The 14,441-nt window shown below is 40.8% G+C and overlaps 1 protein-coding gene across 1 annotated transcript in view; it reads left to right on the plus strand.

Annotated features, from left to right (window-relative positions):
- Positions 1–12,247, plus strand: part of Anapc4 (anaphase promoting complex subunit 4) — a 30,259-nt gene extending 18,012 nt beyond the window's left edge. Inside the window, exons 16-28 of the mRNA XM_051165257.1 lie at positions 307–362; positions 565–611; positions 2,110–2,166; positions 2,641–2,697; positions 4,558–4,651; positions 6,453–6,550; positions 7,140–7,201; positions 7,282–7,320; positions 7,415–7,516; positions 8,671–8,745; positions 9,553–9,726; positions 11,397–11,520; positions 11,916–12,247. Coding sequence (XP_051021214.1) covers positions 307–362; positions 565–611; positions 2,110–2,166; positions 2,641–2,697; positions 4,558–4,651; positions 6,453–6,550; positions 7,140–7,201; positions 7,282–7,320; positions 7,415–7,516; positions 8,671–8,745; positions 9,553–9,726; positions 11,397–11,520; positions 11,916–12,134 — 1,204 coding nt within the window. The 3' untranslated portion in view covers positions 12,135–12,247. The remainder of the gene's footprint in view (positions 1–306; positions 363–564; positions 612–2,109; positions 2,167–2,640; positions 2,698–4,557; positions 4,652–6,452; positions 6,551–7,139; positions 7,202–7,281; positions 7,321–7,414; positions 7,517–8,670; positions 8,746–9,552; positions 9,727–11,396; positions 11,521–11,915) is intronic.
- Positions 12,248–14,441: the final 2,194 nt, after the last annotated feature.

Genomic DNA, 14,441 nt, shown 5'->3' on the forward strand with positions numbered 1-14,441 from the left:
ACTGAGATAATGTTGAAAGCTGTTTCTTCCTGGTTTGTTTCTGAGCATTGAGAAAGACTATTGTATGCTTGTAGCAGGACAGATAGAAACAGTTACGACCTAAGTTACTTGCTTTGTTCTATAAAAGAGGTAGAGAATAGTTTTAGGAAGGTGTTTGATTTGTAAAATCTGCTGTTCCAGGTGCTTAATTGTCATCTAGACAGGATAAAATACAACAGTAAGGTATTATATTTCATGACAGTTGGACAATGATCTGTGAACTGCACATGATAATCATTTTTCTGATTTATTTTTTTACCTTTTTAGAGTTATAGATAGTAGTATGAAGAACTTCAAGGCATTTTTTCGGTGGCTATATGTAGGTAAGTTGAATGAAAATATAAATTGGATTTAAATTCTTTACTGTTTTGTTTTTGGGAGAAATATGTTTTCTTAGTGAGAAGAACCTCTTCAGAGTGAGAGGTTTAGTACAGTAAAGCACATTTTGCCTTTGAAATGTATCCATAATTAAAATTGTGTTTCTAGTGACCTTTATAGATAATTTTAAAGTCTTTTTCTTTCCAGCAATGCTGAGAATGACAGAAGACCATGTGCTTCCTGAGCTGAACAAGGTAGTGAATAGGCGCTTGAGCAGCTTTGCATGTCCACATCCATATATCCATAAACAGGCGTTAGCACTGAGAATAGGAAAGTTAATTTCTTCTACTTTTCCCTAAATAGTACTGTGAACAAATGAGTTGACACAGCATTTACATTCTGTTAAGTTTTATAAATAATATAGAAGTGATCTAACACAGGAAGCTGTGCTTAGGTATGTACCCAGACGTCATATATAAGGGATTTTGTATATGTGGAGTCTCATAGCCAGTGAGTGTCCCATGAATTAACTAGTGACACCTACTGTTTCTCTACTGCATCAGGTGTTTCTGGTTGAGCTCAGTGTTGCTGGGTCTTGTGGTACTTTCATACAGTTGCTAGCATCAGGATGCTAGCTATAGACACTAAACAAATCTCATAGGTCTTGCTTGTTTTTAAAGATTTATTTATTTATTACTTATATATTATTCTGCCTACATGTGTGCCTACATGACAAAAGAGGGCACTGGATCTCATTATAGATGGTGGTAAGCCACCATATGGTTGCTGGAAATTGAACTCAGGACCTTTGGAAGAATAGCCAGTGCTTTTAACCTCTGAGCCATCTCTCTAGCCTTTTTTGTTTGTTTGTTTGTTTTTGTTTTTTGTTTTTTCAAGATAGGGTTTCTCTGTGTACCCCTGGCTGTCTTGTGCTCACTTTTGTAGACTAGGCTGGCCTCAAACTCACAGAGGTCTCCCTTTCTCTGCTTCCCGAGTGCTGGGATTAAAGGCATGCGCCACCACAGTCAGCATCTTGGGGTTTTGTTTTGTTTTGTTGGTTTTTTGAGACAGGGTTTTTCTGTGTAGCCTTGACTGCCCTAGACTCACTTTGTAGACCAGGCTGGCCTCAAACTCACAACAATCCACCTGCCTCTGCCTCCTGAGTGCTGGGGTTAAAGGTGTGCACCACCACACCTGGCTAGCATCTTGTTTTTAAAGGGCTTTTTATAGCCTTATTATTATTTTTTAAATATCACACCACATTACTATGGCTACCTAATATTTTTCCTTTTATTTATTTATTAATTTACTTTTATATTATAATTTATTCATCATACATCCCAGTTGTTATCCCCTCGCTTGTATCTTCCCCTTCCCACCCTCCCTCCCTCTTCCACCCTATTCCCTCCCCTAGACCTCTGACAGGAGGGGCCCTCCTTTTAATTTCTGTGTTTTACAAAGTTCTGTGACAAAGCATCCTTGTAGTCCCTACTGTAATGTCTTACATCTTTAAAGCATGTTTATTTTCTTTGAAAAGACTATAGCACCAAAGTCAAAGCTTGGTAAACAGTCGGTTATAGTGACAGTTGACTTGTGACAGCTGTAGGTGGTGTCGCCTAGGGGGGATCTGTGGGATGGGAATGGGGTCTGTGAGTCCCTCAAGCCCAGTGGTCTGCACTGTGTTCTATAGACAGGGATCTTTTATTGGGAAGCTTTCTTGTGATTTGTTTTCTTCGTCTTATTTTGCTATAGATGACTCAGAAGGATATTACATTTGTTGCTGAGTTTCTCACTGAACATTTCAACGAGGTAAGAAATTTGTATTTCCATAGTTTTTGAGAATAATTGTGTTAACTCTCAGTAGTGGTAAGAGGTAATTGCATTTTAATTCAGTTTGGTTGACAACTTTAGCAATTACTTTAAAAGAAACTATTGATCTAGTCAGTGGCTGTACTTAGGAAACAGTCTGCTTCTCTTTGTATGTGTCTCATAGTCTTTAAAAGAGTAGCTACAACAAAGCTTTCTTGTGTGGTTTGGTTTGGTTTAGGTTTTTGTTTTGTTTTGTTGTTTTTTTATAGTTCTGGTTTTTGAGACAGGGTTTCTCTGTGTAATAGCCCTGGTTTTCCTAGAACTCTATTTGTAGACCAGCCTGGCCTTGAATTCATAGAGATCTGCATGCTTCTGCCTCCTGAGTGCTAGGATCAAAGGTGTGCGCCACCACACCTGGCTTGCTTTCTTTTTATTTTAAGTGTACTTGAGAACTAAACTGTGTTTATCCTCCAGGCTCCAGACCTTTATAATCGGAAAGGAAAATACTTCAATGTTGAAAGAGTGGGTCAGGTATGTACATTAGATTAAATTTGTTTGATTTTTTAAGAACTAACTTTTAAGCTGAATAATATTTGTCTGAGAGGGAGTGTGCAGACGTAGGAAGAGCTGGGGCGAGGGCACATTGGAAGGACTGGAGGGAAAAAAGGGAAGGGGTGAAATATTGTAATTAAAATAAGATTTTTTAAAACAGTATTAATCTGTATTTTCCAAAGTTTATAGTAACTTAATATCAAATATATTTCAGGTCTGACCAAAGATAAATGTTATTAAAGTATTTGACTCTGAACCCTTTTATATTATGAACAATTGTTGAGGATACACAACATTTTAAGTCAAGTGTTATTGTTAGTGAAAAGTGTTTATTCATTCATTAATTAAAAATAATCTACTTGCCATTACATTTTAATGGAAAATGTCAGTGTCCTAGCATTGCTTTATATGCTGTCCAGTTAGAAGAAGATAGTGTAGATCTCCTGTTCACATCTGTGCTAAGTCTCTGATTTGATGTGCTGATTTGGCTAACACAGTGCAAGCATATTGGCACTCATGCCGCTTGTTCTTGGAGAGGCTGGCAGTGTGATAGCGTTGTCAGGTGCTTGAGGATGTCTTTTGATCCAGTGCCAAACGCAACAAATGGTGGCTTCTCAGACGTTAGTTTTAGTGTGGAATCGGATTCTGTCAAATACTCTTTCATTCATGCGTGGCTTTGTAAAACCTTGTTTTGGTATTTTTGCAAATACTGGTCCTGTGAGGTCCTAGATCTCTCAGGTGCTGACGTCTTACAGCAAGTCTCCGGGGGTTACATATCATTAGTCACTAGCTTCGTCAGAGAACTGTAGTACTGAGAAGCTGTCAGGTATAGCAGTGGCAGCTGCAGTTTCTTAACTTTTAATTCTTGCTTAAAGGTTTGTTTCTTTATTGAGACAAGATCTTATAGAGCTTACCCTGCCTGCACTCATCCTGCTGGGATCTTAATTCTGTGCCATCACACCCAGCTGGAAGTTCAGATGTTATGTTGGCATGAAATACCTTCTGGCTGTTGTGCTCAGAGTGGCAGGCTTACTTTATTTTCCAGAAAATATCTTCCTAATACCTAAGATGAATTAATTTACAGTTTTTCCTCCAGTCACTTTTTAAAGTAAAAGTGCAATTCATATCTTAAAAAGCATCTTGTCTAACTTAAAACTAAAACAGTTCCACAGGTACCCCTCCTTAGGGTCATACTTTGGTGTGCAACAAAAGTGTTACGTGCCTTCTTCCCAGTTGTGTCACACAGAACATTAAAGATCTGTACTCAGAGGTTAAGATTTAATAAAATCAATGCTTTACAAGCTCTTCCAAGGATAAATAAAAGTATGAATATGTGGGGGCTGTAACTGTGGTGAGTGCCTGTCTGATCTGGGCAACAGCCTTCATTCTTGGTGAAGACACTAGCCACCCTCCGCACCACCAGTACAGATGCCAAGACAACAAAAAGGGCACATGGTCTTGGGATTGTTATAAACCTCCTGTTGATCTGCTGGCTCCCTGGAGGGTCTTGAGGACTCCCAGGGGTCTGTGGACACTCTGGGAACAGCTGCCCTAGAGGATATTGATAACTGGCACTTAATTCATAGCTATTTAAAATATGCTCTTGGAAACGAAGCACAGACTTAGACTCGGTCTGCGGTCTCACACTAACTTCATTCTGACCTTTCTGACATTTAGTTTATTTGCTTGACATTTAGCAAACTTTCGTGCCTTTAGTTTTTAAACAATGGACTTGCAGAGAATTTGGCAGTAAAGCACAGTAACACACTAAGTAGAAAAAGAAATGATTTGAGAAGCTTCATCCTTTACTGAATTTCAGTGGTCTACTCTTATTTGTAGTATTTGAAAGATGAAGATGATGACCTTGTATCACCCCCTAACACGGAAGGAAACCAGTGGTATGACTTCCTCCAAAACAGCAGCCACCTGAAAGGTACTCAGGAACTTGCTGGTGTTTGACTGGGACCAAGTTCTTAGTGCAACCATTGACAGTTGAGCTGGAAACCTGCTGAATGTCCTTAACTCCTTTATAGGTGGCTTTTTATGTCCATTGACTTTAATTGGAGGGGTAGCAAAATGGTGTGGTACTCTCATGATTTATATAAAACATTGTGTGACACCAAGGAAGATGTTTTTCCTTTCATGACATCAGCCAGTCACAATTTCACCCGTGGTTTCTGGTGTTTGCTTCCTATGACACTACAGACCTCGAGCGAGTATCAAAAGTCTGATACTGCCCTAAAAGGCCAGGCCTCACATAGCCGGTGCCTCTGCCTGGGGTTCCAGGGATTTCCATACCTTCCTTTTCTTCAGCATGAAAGAACCCATGTTTCCTAATTTGCTCACTAAAAAAGGCGTGGTGGCACATGCCTTTAATCCCAGCCCTCAGAGGCAGGTGGATCGCTGTGAGTTTGAGGCCAGCCTACTCCAGGACAGCCAAGGCTACACAGAGAAACCCTGTCTTGGAAAAAAAAAAGAAAGAAAGAAAGAAAAAAAAACAACCCAGCTGAAGAGTAGCCAAGCAGGAGATGCATGGAGTACGTGTGGAGGAATGGAGAAAAGGCCAGAGTCCCAGGCTCTCGCAGCACTCTGTGTTCACCAGCCCATTGGCTCTTCAAGCCCCAGCACATGGGTTTCTTTAATAGCAATTTCATCACGTAGATATGATTGATTATGTCAGTGGCCAATGGGAATTAAAGTCAACTTGCACTGTACTCCCCATCCACCAGGGGTGGCGGATAGAACTGGAGAGTGAGTGAGGCTTCTGGTCTAAGGGCCCCTATTCTGAGGCCTTCCTGAGCCTTCCTGCTGACCAGGTTAGAGACGCTGTTCTAGGAGCGGGGGACAAAGACCATATGCCTTTTTCTCATACCATTCTCTGTTTGCTGTTCAACAGGCCACTGTTTAAAATACATTTCAGCCAGCATATCCAGGCTGTGAGGTGTTTTGTGTAGGGGACACCTGCTGCGTCGTGGAAGAACAGGGCTTCAGAGTTAGGCTGTACTCACAGCTCTAGGAAGTCATTTTATCCAGGGAGTTGTCTGAGCCTGCTAAGCCTGCTGTGTTTAATCTGTAAATTGGAGAATGTGATGCTTACTTCATACAGATATTGTAAGCAGCATCAGCAAGAGAAAAAGAACTTCACAGGGGTTGGAGTACACTTTAGCAGTTGAGAACTGCTTTCCTCTTGCGGAAGACCTCAGGGGCTCACACCTGTAACTCAGCTCTAGGGGAATCTGATGCAAGAACCATCACTCATGTGTACAGACCCACGCATGTAGACTTAATTGAAAATAAACAGCAACATTAACAAAGAATTTTGCAGAGTAAGAAGGGGGGAATGCTATTTCATACATCACTTTCTACTGACAAAGTTGCCTTTTTAAAAAGTGAAAGACAATTGTGTAGAGTTGTTCCTGTTTTAATGCCATACTCTTCCAAGGTAACACTGGCTGCCTCTGGCCACTGCACTGAACCAAAGAACAGAGCAGAGTGAGCTGTGCTTCACTGTGCACCTTAGGTTGCCTCTGTGCTCCCTCCTTATTAGACCAGCAGAAATGCAGTTGGGCTTGGGTGAGACCAGCTGTCCTGTGGTGGGTGGTGATAGGCTGCAGATGCTGCGGTCACTCTTAGTCAAGTATGTAAAGGTACACTGGGCTGGTTCTAACAGGGTTTGCTCCTGATTATTGCCTATAGCTTGTTTTGCGTTTTGTTTCTGTTTTCTTTGAAACTAGAAAGTCCTTTGCTGTTTCCTTATTACCCTCGGAAATCATTGCACTTTGTGAAAAGGCGGATGGAGAACATTATTGATCAGTGTTTGCAAAAGCCAGCAGTAAGTCTGAAAGAAATGCTTGTCTTTATGTGGAAGTGAGAAAAACTGCAGTATCTGGCCCACTTATGTAAATGACCCTTTAACTGTTTTTCATTATCAAAATGGGCAGTTTCTTAGAGTTCATCTTGTTAATTCCTTACACAAATTTTAAAAAGGGGCTGTTGAAAGTACTGGCATCTTTAGGAGTTTGTTCCAAGAAGGCTTAGTTCTTTGATGTTTTAGTTCCAGAGCTGTTAGCCTTGTTCTCACTGCTGAATGATGGGTGTTGAAACTAGTGCAAGGTGGGTGCCTCTGCCTTACTCCATTTTAAACCTCGGAATTCTCTCTCTTTTCCTTCCCGCTCTGCCATCAAGGTTTCTTAGCTCAAAGCTTGATGATAGGATGTTGCTTTAATAGTGACAGTTACATTTTCTGTAGAGTATCTCTGTATGTAAGTGCACTAATTTTGTCTTTCCTTCCCTCTTTTTGTTTATGTTGGGGATGGGGTGGGATCGGGTCAAACCCAGCATTTTGCACTTACTGGAGACGTTCTTACCATTGGGCTTCACCCCCACCCCTGGTAATTTGTTTTAAATTTTATTTTATATAGGATGTGATTGGAAGATCAATGAATCAAGCAATTTGCATTCCATTATATAGAGATGCTAGGAGGTAATTCTCTTTACCCGTTGTGTGCTGTAAGCTTAGCAATGATTATAAATTTTTCTCATTTTGTTTTTTTGTTGTTTTAGTGTGGATTCTGCACGTAGATTGCTAAAATTCCCATTTCTGTAAGTATTCTTCCCCAAGCTGTGTGAAAATACAACTGTGTTTTAACCTTAAGCAGCTTGATACCATCTCTTGACATTAAATTTTGTTCCTTAGGTGGAATAATAAAACTTCGAATCTACATTATCTTCTTTTTACTATTTTAGAAGATTCAGTTTATAAAATGTGCATTTTAAGGAGACATACTGATAGTTCCCAGTAAGTATTAATCTGAAGCTTTAATTGCAGAGATAAGACTGTGTGTGTGTGTGTTTATGTACATGTGTGTTCAGATGCCTGAAGAGCATTGAATCCCCTGGAGCTGGAGTTGCAGCAGTTTTAATCTGCGCAGCGTGGGTTTTGGGAGCTGAACTCTGCTCCCCTGGAAGAGCAACAGGTGCTCTTAACTGCAGAACCATCTCTCAAGCCTGTTCATGTTTTAGTGACGTTACCTCATGGCTTTACATTTGCCCCTTAACCGTTCTTAGTTGTAGTTTTCACATCATTAAGGTAATAATACTGATTTAGAGGCCTGTGTGGTTTCTCTTTCTAGATTATAGTGATGTATAGATAGTATAGGTTAACTTGTTTTTAGGGCCAGAAAAAAGTTTGACAATGGACTCAGGAGTCTATCTTAAGAACTTTTAGACATTCAAAGCCATCTTTTGGGTACATTTTTAAAAGGCTTTTTATCTTGGTCTAATAATATTTTTCAGTAAATGGGAAGTCTGTCCACAGAAACTTACTTGAGATTCTAAAGAAAAGTCAAGTTCACAGTTCCATTAACATCCTTGTTTTGCTTTTCTAGACAGGGTTTCTCTGTGTAGCCCTGGCTGTCCTGGAACTGAGATCTCCCTGCCCCCTCCTCCCAAGTGGTGGAATTAAAGGCTCTTGGGCCTCTGTAGCTGCCACCCCCACCGGCTCCATTAGCATCATAAATGGTGTTAAATATCCATTTGAAGGAAAGTTTTTGAGACTGGGATGTTGCTATAGAAACAGTTAGGCTTCCCTCATATCTTTAGTTAAGTAACTACTTTGTTTTTTGTTGTTATTTGTTTGTTTGTTAGTTTGTTTTGAGACATAGTTTACTATGTGGCTCTGGCTATCCTGGAACCCACTGTGTAGACCAGGCTGGCCTGGAAATCACATAGATGCACCTGTCTCTGCACCAACTTGCCCAGCAAGTATCTAACTACTTTGAGGACTATGAGATTTTTAAACCCAGACTATTTACTCTGCGCATTTAGCCCAAATACCAGCATTCTTTAGCCAGTGTGTAATGTTTCTATCTGCCGACTGTGTTCTTTCCAGCATTTAGGTTACTGACTATCCAGTTTCCTCTGTAAAGTCATTCTTCTTCTTCTTTCTTGAAGATCTGTAAGTAATGGACTGATCGGTATCAAATTTGGGAGCTTCACATACGCCACCACTGAGAAAGTCAGAAGAAGGTAAGGCTTGTGCCTGGATAAACACAGGCCCTGGGGTGGTGGGGGTGGGGGACCTGCTTCCTAGTTATTGGGTAAGACGGTGTCAGGCTCAGATGGTAGGGCAGAGGACAGGGCTCATGTCTTAAACATAGAGGCTATTTTACTTGGAACTGGTGAGAACTTGACTGCCCCGTGGAAATTTGCATGCCCTTATGTGCTGTGCTCTCCTGGAATTCTCCGAAGCCAAGGAAGTGATGTGGCTCAGGAAGCAGATGCCCCGTGAGGCTGAAGTCTGTGTTACTGCCTAAAGCAGCAACAGTATGTAGTGCTGTTCATCTTTGGGTTTTCTTAGGGTGTAGAGGGGAACTGGCAACTAACCCAGGCCCGAGGCCCTGTGGGAGTACTGGCTGTCTCTTCTCAATCTGTTTTCTTTATCCACTGTTTTAGTGGTACTTTGGAGATAGGCCTGTTTGTCACATGTGAAATCTTGTAAATTCAGAATATAACATGAGGTGTCGCTCATGAAACCTTGGTAGACATAGCCTAGCCATTGATGTCCGGTGTGTTAGAAGTGTGAGCCAACTTCACACACCTTTTTTCTTTCCTCGTGATTGCCTATTTTTAAGATTTAATTATATTGAGAATATTAGTAAAGAGGTAATTTAGTGATTTTTTTTTTAAAAAATAGAAGCTAATAAGATCATCTGTCTTGTAGAGAATGTCAGTGTCTTCCATTATTTTTGGCCTTGATGCCAGTGTGAGCTGTTCCCTGCATTGGCTTCTTAGTGCTTGTGGTCATTTGGATCTAACAGAACATTTTGGTTCTAGCACTTACAGTTGTCTAGACGCCCAGTTTTACGATGATGAAACTGTGACAGTCATCCTTAAAGACTACATGGGACGCGAAGGAAGAGACAGGATTTTGGTTCAGTTGCCATTGTCATTAGTGTATAACAGTGAAGATTCTGCAGAGTATCAGTTCACTGGGACTTACTCAACAAGGTAACGACTCATTAGGAGATTGTCAGCCTCGAGAACAAGAAACTTTTCTGTTGTCCTGCCCCACCCTCCCTCCCCTCTTCTTGTCAGCCTTGCCTTACCTAGATATACATCTATCACCGTGCTAGCTAAACAATTGATTCTTTGTGTGTGTGTGTGTGTGTGTGTGTGTGTGTGTGTGTGTGTGTGTGTGTGTGTGTGTGTGTGTGTTTGGGTCTTTTGTTTGGTTTGAAACAGTCTTGCTATACAGACCAGGCTGGTCTTAAACTCATAAAGGCACACCTGCCTCTGGGATTAAAAGTGTTTGTACTACCATGCTTAGAAACTATATTTAATATGCATCAAAGATTATTATTATTTTAGATAGACATGCCAGAAAATAGATGTTTAGTTAGTAGGAATAACTATTGAGGCAGCTGAGTGGAAATATTCCTACTTTATGTTTTTTGTCTTTGATTTTCTGTGTTGTTGTTTGCTGGACTAAAAATTGAACCCTAGATTTTTCACATCCTAAGAAGGTGCCCTTCTGGATAGGCTGTGGTCATATGGTAGGGAAAGAGGTCCCCTTATGTCAGCGGTCTAGGGGAGGAGAATAGGGCGGAAGAGGGGGGTCGGAATGGGGAGATACAAGCAAAGAGATACAATTGGGGTATAATCTGAATAATCTGAATAAATAAAAATTTTTAAAAAAGAAAGTGGTCTGTTGTGCTGCTATACTATAACCTTTTTTTTCTAAAGACATAGTCTAATTGTGTACCTTTGACTAGCCTGGAACTCCTAGGTAGACTAGGCTGTCCTGGAACTGATGGGGCTCTGCCTGCCTCTGTCTCCTGAGCACTAAAGGCCTGTGCCAGCTCTCCCAGCTGCTTTATTTGAGACAGGCTCACTAACTTGCCCATGCTGGTCTTGGACTCACTCTTTAGCCTAGTAATTTGTGATCCTCTTGCCTCACAGGTTTTCACAGGTTTCAAATTGCTGGGATTACAGACCTGTGTGCTACATTTCGCTCACTGTTTTAATGCAGACTTTAGTAACTTTCCTGTACCTTTGGTTAAAGAGAAGGGTTCCTAGGAATGGGTGGCTTTATTCCATTTTCAAACTCATAGTTAGCTGTAGGTTTGTTTTTTCTTTTTAAGATTTATTTATTTATTATGTATACAGTGTTCTGCCTGCATGTGTGCCTGCCTGCCAGAAGAGGACATCAGATCTCATTATAGATGGTCAAGAGACACCATGTGGTTGCTGGGAATTGAACGCAGGACCTCTGGAAAAGCAGTCAGCGCTCCTAACCTCTGAGCCATCTCTCTAGCCCCCTTAACTGTAGCTTTTAGTGGAATTTAATTTAGAGTTTTATTTAGTGTTTTCAGAATTAGGGCTTTATTGTTCATTTTGAGACTATATGACCTATTCTAAGAGGTTAGTTGACTCTGACTTTTAAGTAACTAGGTCTCTCTAATTGTAAAATGCATTTATTTTCTTTCTTTGAGAGAAAGTCAAACCTTAACTAGTGTGATATTCTATGTGTTTGGTACTGCAGTGTTTCTCCAGATTATCTTATCGCAACTGTTCTGTGGTGGCTGCTAGAATTCTATTGAGAATGGGAGTATGATGAGTCTCCCCTGATAATCCAGGGCAGAAGGATCCCCTTTTGACTCCTGGATGTTTTTCTGTAGGCTCGATGAACAGGGCAGCATTATTCCCACACGCACCATGCACTTTGAGAAGCACTGGAGGCTACTGGAAAGCATGAAAGCACAGTATGTTGCGGGCAATGGCCTCCGAAAGGTGTCCTGTGTGGTAAGTATTGCAGACAACACGGATGGGACCTGGCTTCTGTGGAGCCCTCAGTAGATGTCTGGTGTACAAGGCCTTTCCTTGTGTCACTTTATGAGTCATAGTTTCTGTTAATTATAAGCATGTAGTAGCTTTGACTGTATTTGATTCTTGTTCTGAGAAAGCTTACTAAATAGGTAAAAGTAACTCTGGATTGAGTTAATCTTATGAATTGTCTTACCCAGAGGTCATTTTACATAAGGTGAAAGCTGAGTTGAGTGGTTCGTAGTAAGTGATTAGGACTGTAGCTCCTGTGAAGCTATCCTTGGATTTAACCTCCTGAATTTAATTCCTTAGCACATAATGTCTTTGTTGAGCCATTCATTTAAACAGTATTCATCTGGCTTTGTTTACATTAGTTAAGCTCAAACCTCCGGCATGTGAGGGTGTTTGAAATGGACATCGATGATGAATGGGAACTTGACGAGTCCTCAGATGACGATGAGGAAGCTGGTGGGAAGCCCTTGAAGATCAAGGAGGAAGTGTTGTCCGAGACAGAGGCTAACCAAGATGCTGCTGCCCTGGACCCAGACATAGTCATCAAAGTGGAGAAACTGGACCCTGAGTTGGACTCATGACCCAGTTTGATAGCATATGTTACTATGGCAAAAAGACATAGTGGGTGGACTAAGATGGTTTGGGTCACATTGAATTACCTGTTTATCAAATAAATAAATGGTAATTTTTTTTTCATACTCTGTTGTATCCTCTTGAGGAGCATCACTGTGGTAGACTCCTTTTTTTTGCAGAGATTTCTTTCTCACACTGTGCAGAGCTAATGTTTAAAGAAGGCACATATTTCATCTGAAGAAAAAGGCAAGCCATTTTTGTCAAAAGGTATCCTCATTATTCCTGTGTGAGGGAGCAATTACATTTGAATAGTCAGGACACATATTCCTGAAATCTCAGCACTTTAGGAGCTGGAGCAGAAGGCTGGAGAAAATTCAAGGTGAGCATGAACTAAATTTAAATAGCCATTTATCCCTATATTTTGGTACATTTCATGTATTTTCTTTAAATATTTATTTTTACTGTTATTAATTACTTGTCTCTGTGTGTATGAGCCGTCAGAGAGGTGTCAGATTTCCCGGAGTGGGAGTTGCAGGCAGTTGTGAGCATGGGTGCTGAGAACTGAACCCAGGTCCTCTCGAAGAGCAGAGAGTACTTTTAGTTTCTGAACCATCTCTTTAGCCCCTACATTTCATATTTTAAACACTAGGCCTAACTTTTATCTTCCCTTTCTAAAGTTTTAGGTTTCTAGGATACTTGGAAATTTTTAAAGTAAATTATGTTAATTTACTCTAATGCTAAGCCAAAAGATAAGTCTTGTCTTATAATTTAAAATAGCAAAACACTGCTTGATGGCCATGTGACTATCTTTCTTGGCTATGTCCCTGTATGTGTACTCTAGTGTTTAGATGTATCTTTCTCCCTGTGTAGATTTGGTCACAGACACACAAACCAGCTGTTTGGCCATCAGGAACACGAGATGTGTGGATCAATTACACATAAACTGGCTTTAATGAAAATGATCTCTTGAGCCAGCCAGTGGTGGCACACGCCTTTAATCCTAGCACTCAGGAGGCAGAGGCAGACGGATCTCTATGAGTTCGAGGCCAGCCTGGTCTACAGAGTGATTCCAGAACAGCCAAGGCTACGCAGAGAAACCTTGTCTCTAAACGCTTTGGGAAAAAAAAAAAAAAAGGAAATGAGCTCTTGTTCACTTCCCAATGCTCATGCCTACAGTAGAATTGTATTCTCACATGGCTTTTAAAGAAATTCCAGTGGGTATATGAATTCTAACATGGGTCACTGATGAATGAAAGGACTGCTTTTTTAAAGCTTTGAGTATCTAGAGGCAGGAAGATCCATGAATAACCAGGCGAGCGGGTAGCTGTAGGGTTGCTATGTAGTTTAATAGGTAGGTGGTTAGCTCACCACCCCAAGTAGTGAATACAGCTGCAAACCCATGGTTTCTACTCTTAGCCCACACACTCAGCACATAAGGGTCAGGCACAGGGCTGCAACCATGATAAATTCTGTCTCTTAAGGTTGAAAACTACTGTCTTTAAAAGTTGTTTTTTAGAAATTAAATTTTGTAGCTATAAGAATGTGAACTCTCTTACAGACATTGGAAATTATTTTTCATTCTTAAGAAATGCTCCTAACTGCAAGTTAATTACACATGCAAGATGCTCACACACCTATAAATCTGTTTAAATGATGAAAGCATAATTGTACCTCAACTCTCTTTATGCATGGCGGCGTGCAGAAATGAATCCCTTAGGGCCCCATTTCAGTGCTAACAAGATTATGTTCCGCTGAGAAGTGGGTGCCGACTCAGATATGTATGGTCATGCTGGTGATAAGCATTACAGTTCATAAATGTCACCTTTCCTCTGGTGTGTGCAGTCAAACCGAACTTGGTGCCCCAAGACACAAGGTGTAATGTGTACATATTGTTGTACGGATGATAAATCTGCCCCACAACAAGACTTGAGAAGAAACTAGTGTTTATTGGCTTGTTATGTTTTCTGTGCTAAAATGAGGGGGCAAGCATACTGTTTGCTGGGCCTGCCATCAAATTTACAAGGTTCACCTATTCTCTAAGACTGAACACTTGAGGGACAATTTTTCTTCATTTCTGCATTCCTGACTCCTGCTAGTGAGGGAGCATTATTGTTCCGTTCCGTTGTGTTTCTTTCCACAGTTTAGATGGTAAAACTGGGTACTTGGGAGTGAAATGAAATGAGTGGGCAGTTGCTATAAACCACACTCCACTGCAGACATTTCAGGAAAGCTGTAAAACTTGTAACCGCTCAGGTGCCTCCTTTCTCCTTTTCTCTACTTGCTTTGCCCACTTGTGACAGGAAGGGGTGTGGGGG

This window comes from Acomys russatus, chromosome 22 (assembly GCF_903995435.1).
Source record: "Acomys russatus chromosome 22, mAcoRus1.1, whole genome shotgun sequence".
In the NCBI taxonomy this organism is placed as follows: domain Eukaryota; kingdom Metazoa; phylum Chordata; class Mammalia; order Rodentia; family Muridae; genus Acomys; species Acomys russatus.